We start from the raw sequence: 19302 nt of genomic DNA on the forward strand, positions 1-19302 counted from the left end.
ATGAAAGTTGACCTAGAGTTACCTCCAAAGATCTTTCCCTCAGTCATGAACCTTATCTAGAAGCTGAGCTTCTGGCCTGCCTGCCCCGGAACCGTTGAAGCAACCTTTCCAGATCCCAGAAGGGTGAACTGATACGGAATCTTGCTTGAGCTCAACGTCCCCTTTGGAGCGGTGTTCTGACTCTCACCACCGAGCACAACGTCTTCCGCGACAACATATCCGACCTCGGAGCTTGACTCGCTGAAGATAGCCTTTTTTCCAACGTTGGTGAACACGGATGATTGGATGAGAGCCTGGGCGCCCATACGGCTGTTGAGACCAGTGTCCATGGTATCGTAGTACTGACTATAGGTTTCTTAGTAGCAGGTTAAGTTTGGGGTCATTTGGAAACGTACTTGAAGATATGGGCAGTTCCAAAGCGCAGAAGAGGGCCTCGGCTTCTGACGTTGTTGAAGTGGTTATTGGCGTATGTAACGCGTAAGGTGCCAACGTCTTCAGCTGCGTTCTTGTCGGAGTGTCCTACGAGCGATCCCTTGGACTAACTACAGTCAGCTTGATCTTCTTCAAGCACTTAGATAAGAATGGGGTTTACTAACGTGGTCATGGAAGTAGGTATACGAGATAGTGACCCAGTCAGCAGCATGCGACAGATCGACCAAGCCATCGTAGAAGTCCTTGTCGTCGCCCCTAACAGCAGAGAGATCACAATGGTCAACCCAGACATTAGTCGATTTTTGAATGGTAATCGCATCACCGTAGTCAGCTTCAACCTTGGATATCTTCATGTTGCGGACAATGACGTTCTTCTGTCCGTTGATGGTCAAACCGATGCCGGTTAGGGCTATACAAAACTGTCAGTACTAAATCAGCGAGACAACACTGTTGACCTACAGCTACCGGTCTTGCCAATGATGGACTTGTTTGAGGTAACTTGGACCTTTGCTGCGCCTGAGATACTGCCTTGCACCAAGATGACAGAAGGGCCGTCAGCTGCGGCGGCAGCAGTGAGCTCAGCGAGGGACTTCACAGTGACCTGTGCAGCACTTCCACCTCCAGTTGTGCTATACGCATCAGAAATATGCTTGTGGAAGCTCTGACCTGATTAACTCACCCTCCGTTCTGAGTGCAGTAGCCAATGTTGCACGGGTCATTGGCCGCAGCTCTGGCTTGGAGGTTGGCACCAGGTGCTGCAACAGCAAAGCTGGAGAAGAATAGTATATTAAGAAGCTTCATTTTGGATAGGATGGAGTGGCTTCCGGAGATGTTGCTGGATGAGAGAACTGCCAAGTTGAGGATATACTTGGTCTTAAATACAGCTTCACATCCACACAAAGAGCATTAGTAGTGATCTACAAGTTTGGGACTGCACAATTACCCCCAATGTACATCTATTCTCCCTTCTAATTGACTATCCTATGAGTCGTTGCGTTTCAGCAATACTATGTAGGCACTTTGACGAGTTCTGCTGATTGGTGGAACATGTCGACGAGATCTTCCGTTCGTTGATGCCTTCCCCCAAAGTCAATGCAAAACACTAATTGCGGTCTACATTTCCTGTGAATCGCCTGGAAGTAAACTGCTCTTGTGGTATTTGATGAGCTGCTGGAAGATGGGACAGTTACATCACTCGGAAGTCCTTCTTCCGCACTCTGAATCGGGATCGTGATTGTGGGGTAATGGGGGTTTGACATGGCTTGGCGTAGGCGAAGGCTGTTGATGAGGCATGAGATTCAGAAGTTCAGAGACGTTGTAACTTCATAACCGTTGGGTCTATTTGTGGTGGTTATCTTTCTTGAAATACATTGCATTTGATAGTTGTTTAGACTCGTGGGCTTTCATCGATGATCGAGGTATGCTACCTGGCTCGAGACTGAGATAAACATCCATGTCCCGGTATGGAAACATTTCCAGTGTCATGACGATAGATAATGCTTTGCATGGCACGTCTTCCCATACTATATATAAGAGTTACGACAAGCCCATTCCAAGTGGTGAGTCCTTATCCCATTTATGGTTCAGTTCTTATCTAATCTTATCGATCTGGTTTCGGGCTGATAACCAGGTCTTGGTGTTGCGAGCTGTGACGACCGGCTGGTTCCTTGGACCGGCGAGACCAGTCTGGGATACTGCCCAGTCATGAGATTCGGCATTTTCACATGCCTTTAGGCTTCCCACCCAACCATACTACCATCTGTCGATCATCGCACCAAACGATGCCTTCCAGCGTTCATCCGGGTGCATCAGCCGACCACTAACGCAGGTCACTCCCATCCATCACCCATTATTGACCAATCCTCTCCCCTAAGGCCAAGCCTATAGTGCGCGACTTATCTATCAAGTGGGTGGGCTCACGCTTATCGTTGATAGGCTTTCCCCGCAGCCAAGCTTAGGTCCCTTAGGATCTTTTGTTGGCGTGTTATCCCTGTCATGGACGCATCATCACCTTCCCAATTCGAGAATCTCCGAAGATAGTCGAATGCTTAAAAGGTTATTTAACTGGTCGATATACCACGTCTTGCTTCTGCACGTTTCTGAGTGGACCTTATTGATACTAATGCTTTTGTCAACATATCACGTCGTGCCTCTCACTCTTGCTGCTTGTGCTGCGCTTTTGAACATCCCAGCAGTTTTGGCAGCCATGGCAGATCGAAAGGTAAATAAGGTATAATTTTTGAAGAGAAAGCATTTCTTACTGAGACCTCATCTAGGCTATTATTTATGACTTCGAGAAGTTGGAGGATTATCAACAGAGAAATGAAACCGTCCTCGAGTCAGTAATGCATCATTATGGATAGATCCCCAAGCTAATCATTATATCAGCATTGTGAAGAAGGACACTGGTGCCGATTTCTGGAGGCAGACACGAACCATTCCTCCCACTTCCTATCCTCCGTAAGTATAGCTCTCCTATTCTCAAGCCAGAACTGACGCGATCTGATGGCAGGCCGATGACTTTGGAGGCTATTGAGAAGCTGAAGGAAGTCAAGGGTGTTATTGTAAAAGATGCCCCTCCTGAGGAACTGTAGCGTATTGGCTCTTCAGTCGTTTCGCAAAAGATTATTTGTTCGGTAGACTGATAACTGTAGTTATACTTGTCTATAAATTGTATCCTGTTGGGTTTCGGTCTATATGTGTCTCCGGAAGGGTCGACTCGACCACCTAACTATATGCTTAATTCATCTTTCCTTTCTTTTGTCATTTCAACATCGATTGTCTTACATCATTCTCCAGGTATCAAACGCTACTGACGTTCTAATTTGAACAATCCTTCATTCGCAAAAAGTTGACCGATTAGGACTTTAGGCTCCCAGCATAGATAATGAGTAAATGAACTTCATGTTCTTGAGACTTCGACAACAGAACATTATGAAGTTAATGCACCATTCTGCGTTGCTGGATACGACTCGCGGACAGACATCAATGTGGGTAGATTGGGGAACATAACAGTTTTTAAATTAGTTTTTGTACTGCTAAACATTTCACGCTGCTTCTATTGGAAGATCTTTTCCATCAAATTTCATATTCAATTGAGCTATCTAGATTGCTGTATTACGAGCAACCAGGACTAAAATCCAACTGAAACCAACTCATATCTTCTTAACTCGTTGAAACTTGTTTGAGAAACAGGTTCCGTATCCAACACTCAAGCTAGAGAATATCCAAGGAACATCTCAGCGAATCCAACGGGGCGTTTAAGCGTATTGGTCAATGAAAGAGCGGAGAGCACCAACGCTGGCATAGACACCAGCGTAGTTGGGTCGAGCACATCCATTACCCCAAGAGACAGCACCGATGAGAGTATTGGAGCTGTCGACGATGGGGCCGCCGCTGTCACCCTGGCAAGAGTCCTTGCCGCCGGAGGAAACACCAGCACAGAACATCTGGGTGGTGATGGCAGAGGTACCGTACTGCTGTCGGCAGGTAGCACGAGAGACAATAGGGACAGTAACCTTCAGAAGGTTGACGGGAGTAGAGCTGCCGCCCTCAGAGGTAGCGCCCCTGGATAGTAGTTAGCACATAGTATCTTGGATGTCAGAGAAGAACTTACCAGCCAGCAACAGTGGCAGAAGATCCGGCGACGGGGTCAGAGCCGGAAGCAGCCAGGCGAGCATAGCCGATGGTTCCACTGGCGGGAATGGAAGTAGAGAGCTTGAGGATGGCAAGATCGTTGTTGTTTCCGCTGTAGCTCGGGTGAACTCTGACGGAGGAAAGCGAAGAAGTAACACCACCAGAAGTGCGAGACTATTCAGAGGTTAGTGATGTCGCTCCGATCTCCCGAGAAGTAGATGACTTACAAGACTGCCAGCACGGATCTGGAAACCGCTCTGAGCGTATCCGGAGACGCAGTGGGCAGCGGTCAAGACGGTGTTGGCGTTGAGGAGAGAGCCTCCGCACCAAGGGCCGCCGTTGCGGCTGATGCTCACGATGAAGGGAAAGTCGCCAGCGCTAGCAGAAGTGCCACCAACGATGTTGGGGATCTCCTGAGGAGCGGCAGCAGCCAGGGGAGCAACAAGTGCAACGACGGAAGCAAACTTGACCATGATGAAGAGATAGATATCCAAGAGATGAGAGTTGAAGAGTGAAGAGTGGTTGATGGTAGAACTACTTTGAATAGACCATCGCGATCCTTTTATATTCGAGAATCAACATAGCTATAGTCATTGTTGTGTCTTCTTACCTGCCTCTCTGGTTACTATCCCGCGATAAGCTTGCTTGGTAGTATCTTTGGAGTTTGCGAATAGGCGGACCTGCCTTTCTGGTACTAAGCTCCGTTGTTCCGTAGTCTAGTTCGGCATTTAGAAGAAGCATTAACCTTATCATTCTCCCGTGAAAGTGATCGGCATATAAGGCCCTTGGCAGCAGGGGTCAGTATCCCGATGAGGAAAGTCGATAACTCTATCGCCAATAACGCTGTGGATATGACGGATAAATAGGACGAACGGTAAACATTGGACGAAAAAGAGCTTCAAGATGAATGTAATTATAGAGCTGGTGAGAGTAGTTGAAGAGCCGATACACGGTATGTCTTTGATCGGCTTATTCCCCCCAAGATCTACGATGAATGCCGAAGGATCATCGCGTCAGCATTCGTATAGACCAACCGGAGTTATTTAGCCCGAGGGAATCGCCAAGCATCAAAGCGCATCTGCACTACTACTCTGGGCGGGGTTCACTGCTATAATTCGGTCATGCGCCATCAATCACAATGGCCCAATATTCTGAAACTGGAAACCGTATAGAACTTTTGTAGCCACCACCACGCAATAGCAGCCCTGCGATAACGCACGCATCAACCTGCATGCGATACAACCTCCGTGGCCAAGTTCTGTCAGATGCACCTATGGCAGCGCTTATGCCAATACCTGTTGCATCCTATTCCATCGCCTACCTTCCAAACATAGCATCTACCTCCGTCTTATCTTTTTTACTTGTCGATCCTACTAGGCCTTCTCGAATGTTGCGGGATATTTTCCCGCTATGCTTTTGCCAGTTCAGCTTGTAGATCTTCGCGAATAGATGCCCTGATCTAGAGCTGAGGTAGATCACTTTTGGAAGGTACTTTTGATTGGAGAGCGCGTAAATCAAGTTTCGAGGAGTGCTAGACGGACTTTGCATAGTTTGAAAGAGGAAGGACGTGAAGATGAGTGAAGTTCATGATCTGATGCTCACCGTATCTTCAAAGCATCGCTTTGTGTCGGAAGTCTCCGCTGTTGGCGGGTGGTAAGAATTCGGCTCTTTGATCAAAGTTCCTCCGAAGGGGTTTTGGTGCGTAGCTCACATATCGACTTTCTAAGATGGGAATAATTGAGGCCAGAGTCACGCGTGTGCAGATCAGATTGCTCATGTATGGATATAAATCGTGGGTTTGGCTATGTATTAATGTTCAGACGCCTTGTGTTTGATAAAGCTTGAGCATATTCAGTCAACACTGAGAGCTTGATGTGCACGTTAATAAAGACGGACTGATTCCACACGGAACTGGTCAGATTTCATAGCTAGACACCATAGTGAATTGATAGACTCGAATGCGGAATGAAAGTTGTAGTTAGTAATAAATCACTTGGGATTAACGCGGCTTTGCTGGAACCTTGTTTTAAAATAGCCACTTAATGTTACGTGACACAACGTCCATGCGTTGTGATGAGTTCATAAATCATGCAGAAGAATCCTAAGCTTTCTTTCACAGGCTAAGCATTCAGCAGTCTTGATGTGAAGACTACGATCAGCTGCGGATTCCACGACTGACTTGATTTACTCCTGGCATAAACATTGTAAAACACAAATACGAATAACTAAGCATTTCTGAGTGAACGAGACAATTGACGCTGTACAATCTCCATCTTAATCATTGATATATGCCTTGAATACAGGGTAAGAGAGAATACGGTGTTTGTTGGTCATTCCACTTGCGATATACGCCACCAATTTCCCTCGCCAAAAGCTGAGCCCCAAGAGCCAATGACCGTGGCGCCCCCCCTGAAGACCCCTGTAAAAATAACGGTCTCAGCTCGAATCGCGTTGGCACTATCGATAAAACCTTTCTAAAAACACTCAACTAACGAGGCGCTTGACATTGTTTGGGAAGACTAGTTATCAATAGCTTCAAAAGGATCTACACTAAATAATGACAACAAAGCCCAACACGAGGTCAGTAGGGTATAATTTGTCAGGGGAAGAGATTGATTAAACCCAGATTCCCCCCAATTTTTCTTTTCTCCAGATTGTTGCGTTTTTTTATTACCGAAAAATCACGATTGTCGTAGAGATGGCTCGCCATTTCGTCCGCTCGTTTGTTATTGCTGCGGCGCTCAGCCCATTCGTCCATGCTGGGCCATGCCGCCCCGCTTCGAGCTCTGTAGCCGTCGTGTCGACTACTGCTGAGACGAGTGTCGCAACGGGTTCTGCTACGACTCACACCAAAGAGTCGAGTTTGACTGAATCTTTGTCTGGTACCTCAACCGAGACCTCTGTCACCATTAGTGAAAGTGGCTCAAGCACTGGCACTTCCACCGAGACCACTCTCGCTACCAGCAAGACTGAGTCTGGTTCCACCACTGCCGAGCAGTCTACCACGTCGGGTTCTGCTCTCTCAACTGACATTACCACCTCAGCCAGTGAGAGCGAGTCATCCACCGGCACCACCCTCGCTGCCACTACCTCAACTGAGTGTCCAGAGCCAGAGCCTCCTGTCTATGATGACCCCTTTACTCACACTGATACTGAGGTGGCTCCCGCGACTACATCTGAGGCAGCTACCACCACTGAAGGTGCTACGGTGACCATCGTTCCCAGAAACTTCATTCGACGAGGTCACCCAGAGATCTTTGTCAGGGATGCCACCAGCGAAGCCGTTCCTGTCAATGGGGAAGATCCTACCACTACTACTGCAGAGGCTACATCTACTACCGAGGATGCTACTACTACGACTGCAGAAGCAACCACTTCTGGGGAAGACACAACTACTGGCGAGACAACTGCCACTTCTGAAGACACCACTGCTACGACCGAAGCTCCCACCACCACAACAGAAGAGGCTACCACTACTGCTTCCGAGACTGCTATTGGTTGCATTAACAACATGGAGAGACCAACACCCGAGGGTACCGTCTGCGGAACAAGGGGCTCTATTCAAGGCGTCTCAGATGATTGGAGATACTTGGGCGAAGGCGTATCTTCCTCTCTTATGGAGTGTTACGCATCTTGCCAGGGGAAAAGTAACTGTGTGACATTCTTTTACGAGAAGAACGCACAGTGCACTCTTTATATGGGTACTATCACTCAGCTCATGCCAGACCCTAATGGTTCCAAGAGTTATCAGACGAGCTGCTTCTGCGACACCGGCATTGACCCAGCTCCGACCTGCTCGTATGCTGACCCTTTCAGCAACGGTGGTTTCGAGGACGGCACATTGTCTCCATGGGTAGAGGATCCTAACCCTGGTGGCTATGACCCCGTGTACTCCAAAGTCGTTCGTGGCGGCGAGAGCGGTTCGTATCACTTCCAAACCGGTCAATTTGATTACGACAAGAGCCTCTGGTTGTATCAAGACATCGAGGCCTGCGGTGGTACCACATTCACCTGCTCCTACGCCTGGTGGTGGAATGAGTACTACGCCATCCGACAGAGGAATGGCAATTATTTGATTCCGTATGTTCGCGTTTATCAAGGTGACACCAACGTGGTTGGGAACAGATGGCCTGAAAATGAATCCGAGACGAAAACGTGGATGCCCGCCGAGTTTACTTTCACCATGCCAAGTAGTGGCAAAACGAGGATTTGGTTTGTTGCTAGCAGTCCTCAGGGTGAATGGATCAACAATAGCGATGACCCTTGTACACCTGACTGGGTTCACCGACCTAACTGGTTCGCGCTGGACTCGATAGCTTGCCGCGCCTGGTAGACAACAGCTAGATTCTCTTGCGTTTAGGCATGCTACTTTAGAAATTCTTTGTAAATATATTTAATACTAGTATATTCCCTCGTTTATCTTTTCGCCCGTCACCCAGGCATGTTACTTGAGCTCTCTTTGGGCTAAGCTCATACTTCTTATACCACGGCCAAAAAGTGTCTCTGATCCAGATATTAATGGCCCGAATGCCAGCCGGGATGCGAAAAACACCAACAGTAGTGCTTGTAGAACCAAGAACATGGCTGGACCAAAAAGTCTATTCTCAATATTAGTACACATTCTCAGGCTAACGGACGAAGCCTAAGCTTACGGTTTTGTTAGATTGATACGTTGTTACGTGGAACCTCCATTCGTGCCCATCGATGATAATGCCCAGCAGGAAACCAAGCTCTGAGGTTTGGTCACTAATAGTAGTGTCCATTTTATACCACTGCGATGCCTGCCAGGCTGCTAATTGAACCTCGGCGTCTTGGCCGCTTCCCTGGCGACTCTTTGTCTTGATGCTCACAGCAACGGGGAACTCTGCAGTGGACACAAACTGAGTATGATTGACTGACCCAAGGCGGTTGCGTCTTTCTAAGCATTTGTTACGTGCCATCGGGTCGCGAGAAGGGTCAACATATAAGACGAAATCAACCTGTCCTTTAGGGACAGACTGCCGATGCCAGTCTGGATCGATTATAGCCGGGACAACGAGTGAATCACCTATGAGGGGTTTACCATGCAAGCCACGTCCCGTATCATCATCATCGAACTTTTAGAATTTAATCAGGAGGGAAAAGAAAATATCAGGTAAATTAATATAATTAGTTACTTGGGGGACTTATAAACCATTTTTTCTTTATTTACTAGCTACACTTGTTTCAGTAGGCCAAGTCCTTATCCTCTGGTTGCCATAGTATGTTAGGCATTAGGATAGGCTTCTGTAGCCATTTCCCAGCCATATGATGACACTCAAAAGTGTGCAGTCCTGAGCCAACCGAGTTACCCCTGATTTGCGCGTCATTGTATGACTGGGCGGCGTCATCACTCAGCTCGGAAGCCAAAGTGACAAGAGCCGATGAGCTAGGCGGCACGAGGGGAGACATCCTGAACAACCCAGTGTCCGGCATCCACGTCCACTTGCCCTCGATTCTACCGTAAGGTCCATCGAGGCTCATCTCAGTCCAAGTCGCATTCCTTACTGAGATTGGCTTCACACGGACAACTTTCCAATCCGGCAAAGAAGCCATAGGTGCGATACGACCAACAGTACCATGTAGCCAATCTGCCACAGCACCCAAAGCCTAATGATTAAAGCTTGTCATGCGGCCTGGGTTGATATTTCCATGAGGTAACATGCTATTCCAGCATTCCCAGACTGCTGTTGCGCCCATCGTGACAGTGTACATCCAGCTAGAGCAGGACTTCTCACAGAGCATTCGGTATGCTAATTGTGGTTGCGCAGTCTGTGTAAGTGCGTGGGCGATGAGTGGAGTGCCTGCGAACCCTGTCCTGATATTGAACTGAGCAGCTCGCACTGATCTCGACAAAGCTTTTGCTGCAGTGGTGACTTCTCGTGACTTCTTGTGACTCCTTCTCACCGTCACGGTATAGTGAGAAGCATATCGCCAGCGCGATACCTGTTTGGGTGTTCGCCATCAAGTTGCCTGCAGGCGTGATGTGTCGATCCTAGAATAACGGCGGTAGATGGAGAACCTTAGCATCGTACGTGTCAGCTAGATGTCCACCGCACGCTCGTGGCGACTTTCATCGTCTCTCACTCCCAGCTCTCGGCCGCTTCTGTCATCCAGAGCTTCCAGAACACATTATATGACATTGCTGGTATCGCCGGTCGACAGTCGCTGTTGGTATCCGGTATACATGGATTCATGGGTGTTATCGGAACCATCATTTATTTGGGCATCGCTGCAGACAGAGGGCCTCGTGCTCGAACATTGTGGACTGGCTCGCTCGGCTTATCCGTCTCAATCGCCATCTGCGTGGCTTTGAGTGCAACCTACGGCCAGGCTGGAGAGAGTAACATGGCTGGATCAAGAGCAAGCATCGCTTTCATTTTCATTTACTCTGCGACATTTGCCATCTTCTTCGACGCCGTGATCTGGGTTGTACCATCAGAGCTGTTCCCAACATTTCTTCGATCAAATGGCATTGCCTTTGCTGTGTCATCCAAGTCTGTCGTCGCTATCGTTCTTAGCCAGATTACTCCTTTGGCTCTCGCGGAGGTCACCTTGAGGTTCTATGCCCTGTTCATCGCCTGCAGCACTGCCGCCGCTGTTCTGTACTTCTTCTGCCTGCCTGAGACCGGCGGTAAGACCTGAGAGGAAATTACAGAACTCTTTGGTGATGCTGTAGCGGTGGATATGCATGCCAATATTGAAAAGCTTTATGCTACCAGTGTCGTCCATGCTGAAGGCAGTGACCCTCGCAAGTAGGTAGACCAGTGGTACTACGATGGAGGGACTGAGATATTGCCGAAACCTCGAGGCATTTAATTAATAGTTTTTAGTTTTATTGAATGAATGACCATCTTGTGTAGATTTGTCCCATGAGAATGAACTCCCTGTTCAAGATACCAAATGGGTGACAAAGGTTCACGCTCCTCTTCATACCTCCCTGTTTCTTCTTTCACATTCACCTCCTCTCTTTGCACCAGAACCTGCCTTGTTTCTCACAATCCCAAACCTGTGCAAGTTTTAAGCCATCTCACCTGCTGTTGAATACACAAGAAATGGCAGATTGTAATGTACTTACATGGGATAACCACCGTGTCATAGCCATTTTAGGAAGCGATCGGATTTAGTCCTGGAGTTCATGAGTCAGAACCCTAACGTGCAATCTTACAGTTGTTAGGTCACGTTCGCGTAGATTCAATTAGGTAGAAAGCCCACACATCCCCAAACCTGCTCTTTGGCAAAGCAGATACAAGTTGAGTTTGTCGAGGGCAAGCCGCCTTAGCTCTGCAAGTGCTATAGGATCCCTGCTCTATTCCCTAGGCCCAAGTTTCTAAGGACTTGCCCAAATGGCGGCTCAAGAGTGTCAAAGAGTAAGTTTAAATGCTAGTTTAAGTGATAAGAGAACCGCTTTTGGCCTTTCTTAGGAAGCTATTGTGGCAAACCCCGAGAACCATGCGCTGAGATTACAGCGACACCCTCATGGCACCTGCGGAGGCACCTACAGAGACCAAGTGAGTTACATGCAACCTATTCAATCATATGCAAAGGGGAGAAGTTGAACACTACCGATGCGAGGAGAGCATGCTGCGTGAGACCAAGATGATTCATGACTCGAGCGAGAGCTTCGTGACCACCGTAAATCTGCACGGCCCCAAGAATGGCCTCGACTGCAGTGGCAACCATTGCTGGACTGGGGGAACGAGGTCCTCCATTCATGTTGATGCACTTATCAAGACCACGCTCCTTGCCAATTTTAGCGAGGTTGCTGTTACTAATTAGATCGCCACGGATCGTAGTCCAGCAATCTTATCTGTCAGCTCAATGCAATTCAAGTTGCTTTTGTGACCCGGCACTAACGGTTTGAGAGTCCTCGCTTGATCCAAAGGTTGCACAAGTAAAATGCGGCCGCTGAATCGCCATAAACGGCGAGACGGTCGTTCTTGTGCATCCATTTGGTAGAACCGTTGATGACAATCTGACAGTTCCAGGCTGCAGCTCTGTTCAACGCTTCTGCGCAGAGTGTCTTGGAAGTAAACTCGTATGCGATGATGGACTGGCATTCCGAGACCTTTTGACTGAAGTTGAAGCAGGAGGTCATGATTGCGCTAGGTTACTAAGGTTGAGTGTCAAAATGAGATTTCGTGTTTGGAAGTTTGATGAGAAGCGATGAAACAGATTTGAAATGTCGCGATGCCAGCAACGCCACGAAATGAGGGGTAAGGTCATGGCCTGGCTGTACACATATCATTGGATGCTGTGCAAGCAGGAGGCCGACCATACACTTTGTAGTTGTGATAGGGTTGAGAGCCCCAACGCACAAAGGCAAAGAATACAAATAAGGGCAGCATCTATCCAGGTGTATCTGTCTACAAAGACTTTACTCTGCCGTCGTAATTCATCGCTATCCATTTCATTTTCCCCAAAGGCTGGCTACATGAGCACCAGGTTATCTCACTTGATATCGCTACGCAGAAGTCCTTTAATACACTAGACACGATTTTATTAAGAGTATTCTGTGATATTAAAATGTGAACATCTTACGAGGACTTCTGTAACTGACTTGAATTTGTTTACCGACCGACCACTGTTTCTTTACAATGCTCTTCTGCGTCATTGTCTGCACATCACAACTTTCTCTATGAATATTCAGGCAACTACGTCAAGCGCCATTTGTAGCATTACTTCAGCAATTACTTTTGGAAAACAACTCAACACTTTGGCCTCGAAGAGGACATCCAAGTTAATGCTTCATCCACCTGCCTGAACTCGCTGTTTAGGTGAGGAGTAACAAAAATCCTAAGTCACCACATTGAATTTGTCCGATTGGTTTCGGCGTAAAAATTGTGAGATCTATACAACTAAGTTTATTTGTTTCCGACTCATCCGAAGTAGTGGTTTCATAGCCAGCACCGGTTGTCCTCTCCCTTCCTATAACCCCCTTTTCGAAATTTGAGGCTCCAAGGCAACCAGGTCAATTCCAGCTTACATCGGACATACTGGCTTCCTCCTATTTGTCTATGCAGCAATCTTCCAAATCAGAGACCAGAAGCGAGTTATTTCGGCCTGCGTCTGTTTCGAGAAGGTCATCAAGTCAGCCCCATATCTGCCTCGTATCGCCAGGCTCTTGCACGTGAATGGCACTTCCGATCAGCGCGAGTGCCGAAAACAAGCATTCCAAGAGCCGGGGATTAAATCGCCGCTCTAGATCGTCTGCCCCAAAGGACCAACTTTTGCAGTATCATTGGCTGCCGTGCTGTAATCTGCCTCGGGCCATTATTATATGTGGAGATCCCAATGTCTAAGCCTCATGATGATGACTGCTATTTTCGATATTGACTTTCGGAACGTGCCGGTAGTTCCAATGCCCTGTTCGAGGGAGACGCTCGGCAGCGATATCCGTCCCGTTTTAGCCGCTTTTGCTGGGGAGTATCATGATGCGCTGTTTGGATCTGGACTATTCGATTTGAGAGCATCAGAAGTCCCAGACGTTCCGAAGGGCGGTCGCCCGGGTTTGAGGGAGACGCGTCAGCTTATAGCTTCTAAAAACTCACAGCTCTTGTTGATCTTCGGCGGTAAAGCTCCTAGTCTAAGGTATGAGAGTGCTTATCCAAGATTCCATTGTTTGTGTCGACTCCATCATTTAGCTGTCTTACGTCGAGCTTCAGGACTTCCGCCAGCAACGTAAGGCTTCTGAGTGAATTGACCAGTGCAATGTCTTCTGTCCATCTATGATATAGTTTATCCCTGTGTATTCCAGTGACTGCAACAGAATTATGTTTACCAATTGGAACAAAAACGTCTTTGTTAAAGCCAATGGAAATAACGGGCTGACAGCTTGAAGCGTGGTGAGTTTGATTGGACCACCCGTAAACGGGCTGAAGCATAGCCCCATGAGCGGCTTCAATCAAATCTGGGGTAATACAGGGCGAAAGGGGTATTGTATTGCTAATTGGCAAAAGAATCGAATCGTGAATACGAACAATGCAAGGCAACTCGGTAGTGACGGGATATTTCCCCACTTATACAAGGTTGACATAAAGGCACAGCTGGCTTTAGCAGTGCCAGTGCCCCATGTTTTTATGACAGCCCTGTCAGATTCGTTGCCGATCAGCCGTACAACCCCAGTGTTTGACTCAGAGGCCGATATCCGAGACGGGAAGTTCCAATATTCACATTATACATGTGCTTGAAGTTTAAGAGAACTTGGGGAGCGTCTGCATAGGCCATGAGGTATATAACCATATGAGCTCCCGAGCATTCTATCCTATCATTCACAAACAACTCTCTCATCCATTCACTCAATACACAAACTCAACTACCAACTCATACCTTCATCATGCTTCTCAACAAGGCTTTCCTCGGCGCCCTCCTCGCCATGGGCACAGTCACCGCCCTCCCCAACCCCGACGCTGAGCCCGTTGATCTCGAGGATCGCAGCATCCTTCACCACTGCGGCAAGCACGCTTCCTGGGATCACGCCAAGAGCGAGTGTGTATGCCACGACTCCGGCAAGGTCTACACCAAGAAGCACCACAAGTGCAAGTGCCCCAAGGGCGAGAAGTGGCACCACATTGAGAAGAAGTGCAAGAAATAAGCGTCTGCACTAGACGTCCCTACGATCACGACAAGTCAACCTCGACATCCATCGCAAAGAGTTCAATATACTCGAAAGATTACCATCTCTGGGCCGACAACTGGGATGTGGGCTTGAGTACTGGCGTGCTGGTATGGCTATAGAACGATCTTGCAAAGGGCATCATGTAACTCTACTGTTTATATATGGCGTCAAGAAACATATTCCTTTGAAACAAGTTCAATTTGACATTTTCGTCTTTTATGTCTTCTCAAGTCTGCCTTTAGGCTGAATAGTAATTGCTTCTCATCCTCTCGATGCCGAAGAGCCGTGCTACTGCATACTATGACCGAACATCAACATCAAAAGCGTCCTAGTGCCATGAAACCAGCAAGTCGGTCCGAATGAGACAATAATAAAAGATCTCAAGCTTAAGCGAAGAAAGTCTGGGGACCCCAGGTTTTACTTCATTATCAAGTTCTCAGTTACTAATACCTCAAAATGAGGATCGTCATCGCTCATTTTGTCGCTGCATTACTGTCCTACGTCTCAGCATCACCATGTGTAGGTGCCCAAGGGCAAGCGATGTAGCATGACGGTGACTAACAGATCCAGTATCATCAATTGAAAGAGAGTCTCGGCGATAAAATCAGCTTTCCTGATACCAAAAGCTACAACGCCACGTTAGCCAGCTACTGGTCGAAACAAGAATCTGCACTTCACCCCAATTGCATCCTGCAGCCTGACAGCGCACACGATGTTGCCACTACCCTGAAGATAATCAGCGCACACAAAGACTGCGAATTCTCAATCAAGGGTCATGGCCATGCTCCTGCAGCAGGCTTCGCCAACTCCAACGGCGGCGTGACCATTGACATGACAACTCTCTCGTCAGTATCTCTCGACAAGAAGTCAACCATTGCAAGCATCGGCGCAGGCGCAAAGTGGCTAGATGTCTATCAGCGTCTCGATGGCTCAGGTGTTCAAGTTGCTGGCGGTCGAAACGGAAATGTCGGTGTTGGAGGGTTGCTCCTTGGTGGAGGAATTTCGCATTTTACCACCAAGGTCGGATGGGCTTGTGACAGAGTGATTAACTATGAGGTTGTTCTCGCCAATGGTACTATTGCCAACGCAAATAAGAAAGAAAACTCAGACTTACTCCTTGCTTTGAAAGGAGGGGGAAACAACTTTGGTGTTGTTACGCGTTTTGACATTCAGACGTTTCCGCAGGGCGACATTTCCACGACAAGCATCTCCTACGATATTGGTGAAAGGGATAAGGTCTTCGAAGCTTTTACTAACTTACTCGACTCATCTACATACGATCCTGCAGCGTCTCTAGTTACTAGTCTTCTTTACAGCTCCGCTTCCAAAGCTTGGTCACTGTCAGCTTCGGCTGTATACACGAAGCCCGTTTCCCAACCAAAGATCTTCAAGGGTCTTTCGGATGTGCCTCATACGAAGCTGGTCAATAACATCACGACTTTGGCAGAATTTGCGGATGAGAAAGATACACCGCCATTGTAAGTTACTGAGTTCCGACCTTGAGCTTGATCAAACAAGCTCTGACAGACATAGGAACTGGCTGTTCGCAACGTTGACTCTCAAGCCTTCCGCCCAGAACATGCAACATATGTTTGAGATTCTCAATAAGACGATCAATTCCTTCAACCCCAAAGATGGCGTGACATGGAGCATCGCCTTTGAGCCATTGGTAGCAGCGATGCTGAAGGGTTCCAAGCACACCAATGTCCTTGGCCTTCAAACAGCGCATGATGGCTACAGTATGTACTCATTGCATCATATTAGGAGCTTTTGCTGACAAATATAGTTGTTCTTATCTCAGCTCTGTGGCCGAACTCAGCTGTCAACTCCAACGTTGAAAAGACAGCCAAGAAGGTGCTATCAGTATGGGAAGAGGATGCTCGTTCAAAGGGTCTTTTGCAGGAGTTTCAATACCTCAACTATGCTGCGCCATATCAAAGGCCTTTCGAGTCATACGGAGATGATGAGCGGGTGTTTCTCAAGTTCGTCAGCAAGAAGTATGATCCTGCTCAAATCTTGCAAAGGAGAGTGGGTGGCTTCAAGCTGTGAACTCAGTAAGAACACCAAGGAGAGGCAGGGAAACTAAGGATCATGACCCTAAAAATAAAATTATTTAGGTAAATCTAGCCTAAACTTAGGGAACTCTTTCCTAAATTTATTCTGGCATCCTCTTTTTAAGTCTTGAGGTTCTTGCTCCCGGAGGAACGCGCTGCAACGTCTCACTCGAGAACGATATCGATAGTAGCGACAGCACTCGTAAACAATATATATGCAAAGCAAACTTAAACAGGCTGTCAAGGCTCCTAAGCAATGAGTCTAGTGTACATTTCGTGTATCTCATGTATCTCGATCTACTAGGTATCACGTCTATATAACAAAACATCCTAAACCCTCGACGCCTTCGTCTTCAATCCAAACGCACCCAAAAGCATCACGAAGATATAAACAACCATCATATACAAACCCTCACCGATGAAACAAACCGCCGCAACAGGATCGCCAGCGCCTCTTCTAACAGCGCCAAACATCCACTTTGCATCCTTCTTCGCCTCGCCGACAGCCCACGTCAACGGCGACGGCTTAGCAGGTCTCTCCTTGAGCTTGGGCCGTGAGCCAGGGAAATCAGCGACGCCTTTTCTCTTGCCCTCGAGATCTTTGAGGGTGAGGGTGTGATTCTCATGTTGGCGGTTGCGCACGCTCTCCTTTGTGAGCATACCACGAATGGTCTCTTTTTCAGAAGCCGTGTTGTGGTTCCACCATTCTTCGACGGCGGTGAACATGTATTTCTGGATGGGAGTTTTGTGGCGAGGAAAGGCGGGATGATGCATGATTGTGAGGATCTGGCGGATTGTTTCCTCTGAGTCGCGGAAGGGATCATCCCAGCATTTGACCACCTGTTGCGTTGTCCAGTTTGTCGTAACGGAGGAGACAAGGCCTGCGGGTTGGTTGAGGACATTGCTGAAGTGATCCTTTGAGATGTCCGAATGACTGGGATCAGACCCATCGCCATCGAGATATACCTCAGCAGACGTCGACTTGGCAGCCTCAGCATCAACACGCTCTTTCGCAGCCTTGAGCGCATTGCGCAACTGCATGATGGAGCTCTCAATCATGAGCGACAGGTATTTGAAGACAAGCTGATCCGTGTATTTACCCAGCTGCGTGCTAGACTCCTCCGACAGCGGCTCAGCATCATGTTGTTCCGTGCGCTCTTGTATCCATTTCTTGATTCGATCGTGGAGGTAGAATATCGGCTCGATGGTCTGCCAAAGCTGATTGGCGTCGAGGCTACTCGCGGCAGTCGAGCTTTCTTTGTCTTCCTCGGCTTTCTTGAAGAGCACGCCGACGGTCTCGAGCTGTTGGAGAATCGGGTCGTTCGTCTTGGAGGCTAATTTGCTTATCGCTTGGATCGCGGCTTTGAGTAGATCGAAGATGTGCTGGAATGCGATCTCGCCGAGGTTCAGTTCCTGTTGGCTGTCAGCACGGGCATGTGAAAGGAGGGGGTCGGCTTGCGCACGTTCTCGAGGTTCTGTAGTGAGCCTTTGCACTGGAGAATGGCCATGTCGTCGGCTTCACCTAGAATACTGTGGAAGATGTCGAGCATTCCGAAAGTGCCGGTTACGATGGGCGGGACCATGCGACTTCTCCATCGTGGAGTCTTGACGCGACAGGCCTCGCCGACAAAGGCAAAGACGTCGTGCTCGCCGAGTTCATGCAGGCAGAGCTCTGTAAAGTTGCTATGCGCCGAGAAGTCTTCGAGGGTATGAAGTGCAGCGCCGAGATGGATGAACGCTTCCTTTTTGGACTTTGGGTTCTTCTCGCGGCCAAGTCGAATGCACTCGCGTAGCTCTCGCGTGACGTAATCAGCAGATGTATCCCAGCCCTTGCCCGAGTTTGCGATATAATTCTTCATGCCCGTCTTGGGATCAAACTCGAGTTCGCGTGGATCCAAAGGCCCTCTCAACCTCTCGTCAATCTCCTTGGCATTACTCGGGTATCCCTTGGGGTTGTCGATATGCTCCACATGAGTGTAACATCCCAAGCGCTCGCGCGTCACCTCAAACTCATCCGTCGCGAAGCCAAACTCCAAGAACCCCATAATGCTAACGATAGCTCTGAGAACCGGTTCAGGGACATTATCAAGACCTGTTGTATCGATGATCTGTGAAAAGTCGCGCAGCCAGTTCCCAAAGTAAATCTGTCGTCGCTCGAGCGTTGAAAACCTGTAGTGCGTTACGAAACTGGCCGGGAGGTACCGCAGGGCCTCGACGATGTCGCCATGACGCCAGACGTAGCCGTTGAATTCGCTAGTGCCTGCTACTTCGCCTGCTCCAAAGGCTGAGACGCGGTCGGCCAAGAGGAGGCATACGAAGGCGACGAGGAGAAGTCGTGTTGCCAATGCCATTTCGACGGAATGAGATGTGACGTCATAAATGCATTCAAGATTGACAAAAAGTAAGGATCAGCGTCATCGATGTCTTGGTAGGGTTTTGCTTTCGGATTATTATAGCTCCATGCCGACCGACTCATCAATCACGAGCATGAAACGTGGGGTCGCTTCAAGCAAACGCTATCGGAAACAAACAGAGACCGCCAGT

At 48.3% G+C, this 19302-nt stretch overlaps 9 protein-coding genes across 9 annotated transcripts; 5 read left to right on the plus strand and 4 right to left on the minus strand.

Moving 5' to 3' along the window:
* Positions 1–56: 56 nt before the first annotated feature.
* J7337_007622 (uncharacterized protein) lies at positions 57–1233 on the minus strand (the record flags this gene model as incomplete). Its single annotated transcript, XM_044825261.1, has 5 exons — positions 57–345; positions 396–538; positions 597–841; positions 892–1061; positions 1112–1233. The coding sequence occupies 5 exons, from the start codon at positions 1231–1233 to the stop codon at positions 57–59; spliced, it is 969 nt and encodes a 322-aa protein (XP_044680918.1).
* Positions 1234–2638: 1405 nt separating this feature from the next.
* Positions 2639–3026, plus strand: J7337_007623 (uncharacterized protein; the record flags this gene model as incomplete). The annotated part of the gene is made up of 4 exons (XM_044825262.1): positions 2639–2653; positions 2709–2770; positions 2821–2892; positions 2945–3026. The coding sequence occupies 4 exons, from the start codon at positions 2639–2641 to the stop codon at positions 3024–3026; spliced, it is 231 nt and encodes a 76-aa protein (XP_044680919.1).
* Positions 3027–3692: 666 nt separating this feature from the next.
* J7337_007624 (uncharacterized protein) lies at positions 3693–4541 on the minus strand (the record flags this gene model as incomplete). Its single annotated transcript, XM_044825263.1, has 3 exons — positions 3693–3999; positions 4049–4242; positions 4296–4541. The coding sequence occupies 3 exons, from the start codon at positions 4539–4541 to the stop codon at positions 3693–3695; spliced, it is 747 nt and encodes a 248-aa protein (XP_044680920.1).
* Positions 4542–6766: 2225 nt separating this feature from the next.
* Positions 6767–8401, plus strand: J7337_007625 (uncharacterized protein; the record flags this gene model as incomplete). The annotated part of the gene is made up of 1 exon (XM_044825264.1): positions 6767–8401. The coding sequence occupies one exon, from the start codon at positions 6767–6769 to the stop codon at positions 8399–8401; it is 1635 nt and encodes a 544-aa protein (XP_044680921.1).
* Positions 8402–10099: 1698 nt separating this feature from the next.
* J7337_007626 (uncharacterized protein) lies at positions 10100–10731 on the plus strand (the record flags this gene model as incomplete). The annotated part of the gene is given in 2 exon segments (XM_044825265.1): positions 10100–10117; positions 10129–10731. The coding sequence occupies 2 exon segments, from the start codon at positions 10100–10102 to the stop codon at positions 10729–10731; spliced, it is 621 nt and encodes a 206-aa protein (XP_044680922.1).
* An 882-nt stretch (positions 10732–11613) lies between these two features.
* J7337_007627 (uncharacterized protein) lies at positions 11614–12184 on the minus strand (the record flags this gene model as incomplete). The annotated part of the gene is made up of 2 exons (XM_044825266.1): positions 11614–11891; positions 11944–12184. The coding sequence occupies 2 exons, from the start codon at positions 12182–12184 to the stop codon at positions 11614–11616; spliced, it is 519 nt and encodes a 172-aa protein (XP_044680923.1).
* Positions 12185–14422: 2238 nt separating this feature from the next.
* On the plus strand, positions 14423–14680 carry J7337_007628 (uncharacterized protein; the record flags this gene model as incomplete). The annotated part of the gene is made up of 1 exon (XM_044825267.1): positions 14423–14680. The coding sequence occupies one exon, from the start codon at positions 14423–14425 to the stop codon at positions 14678–14680; it is 258 nt and encodes an 85-aa protein (XP_044680924.1).
* A 480-nt stretch (positions 14681–15160) lies between these two features.
* Positions 15161–16753, plus strand: J7337_007629 (uncharacterized protein; the record flags this gene model as incomplete). The annotated part of the gene is made up of 4 exons (XM_044825268.1): positions 15161–15223; positions 15275–16182; positions 16238–16443; positions 16491–16753. 4 exons carry the CDS (start codon positions 15161–15163, stop codon positions 16751–16753), a joined length of 1440 nt encoding a protein of 479 aa, XP_044680925.1.
* Positions 16754–17088: 335 nt separating this feature from the next.
* On the minus strand, positions 17089–19109 carry J7337_007630 (uncharacterized protein; the record flags this gene model as incomplete). Its single annotated transcript, XM_044825269.1, has 2 exons — positions 17089–18171; positions 18222–19109. 2 exons carry the CDS (start codon positions 19107–19109, stop codon positions 17089–17091), a joined length of 1971 nt encoding a protein of 656 aa, XP_044680926.1.
* Positions 19110–19302: the final 193 nt, after the last annotated feature.

The sequence above is a fragment of the Fusarium musae genome, chromosome 5, assembly GCF_019915245.1.
Source record: "Fusarium musae strain F31 chromosome 5, whole genome shotgun sequence".
NCBI lineage: Eukaryota > Fungi > Ascomycota > Sordariomycetes > Hypocreales > Nectriaceae > Fusarium > Fusarium musae.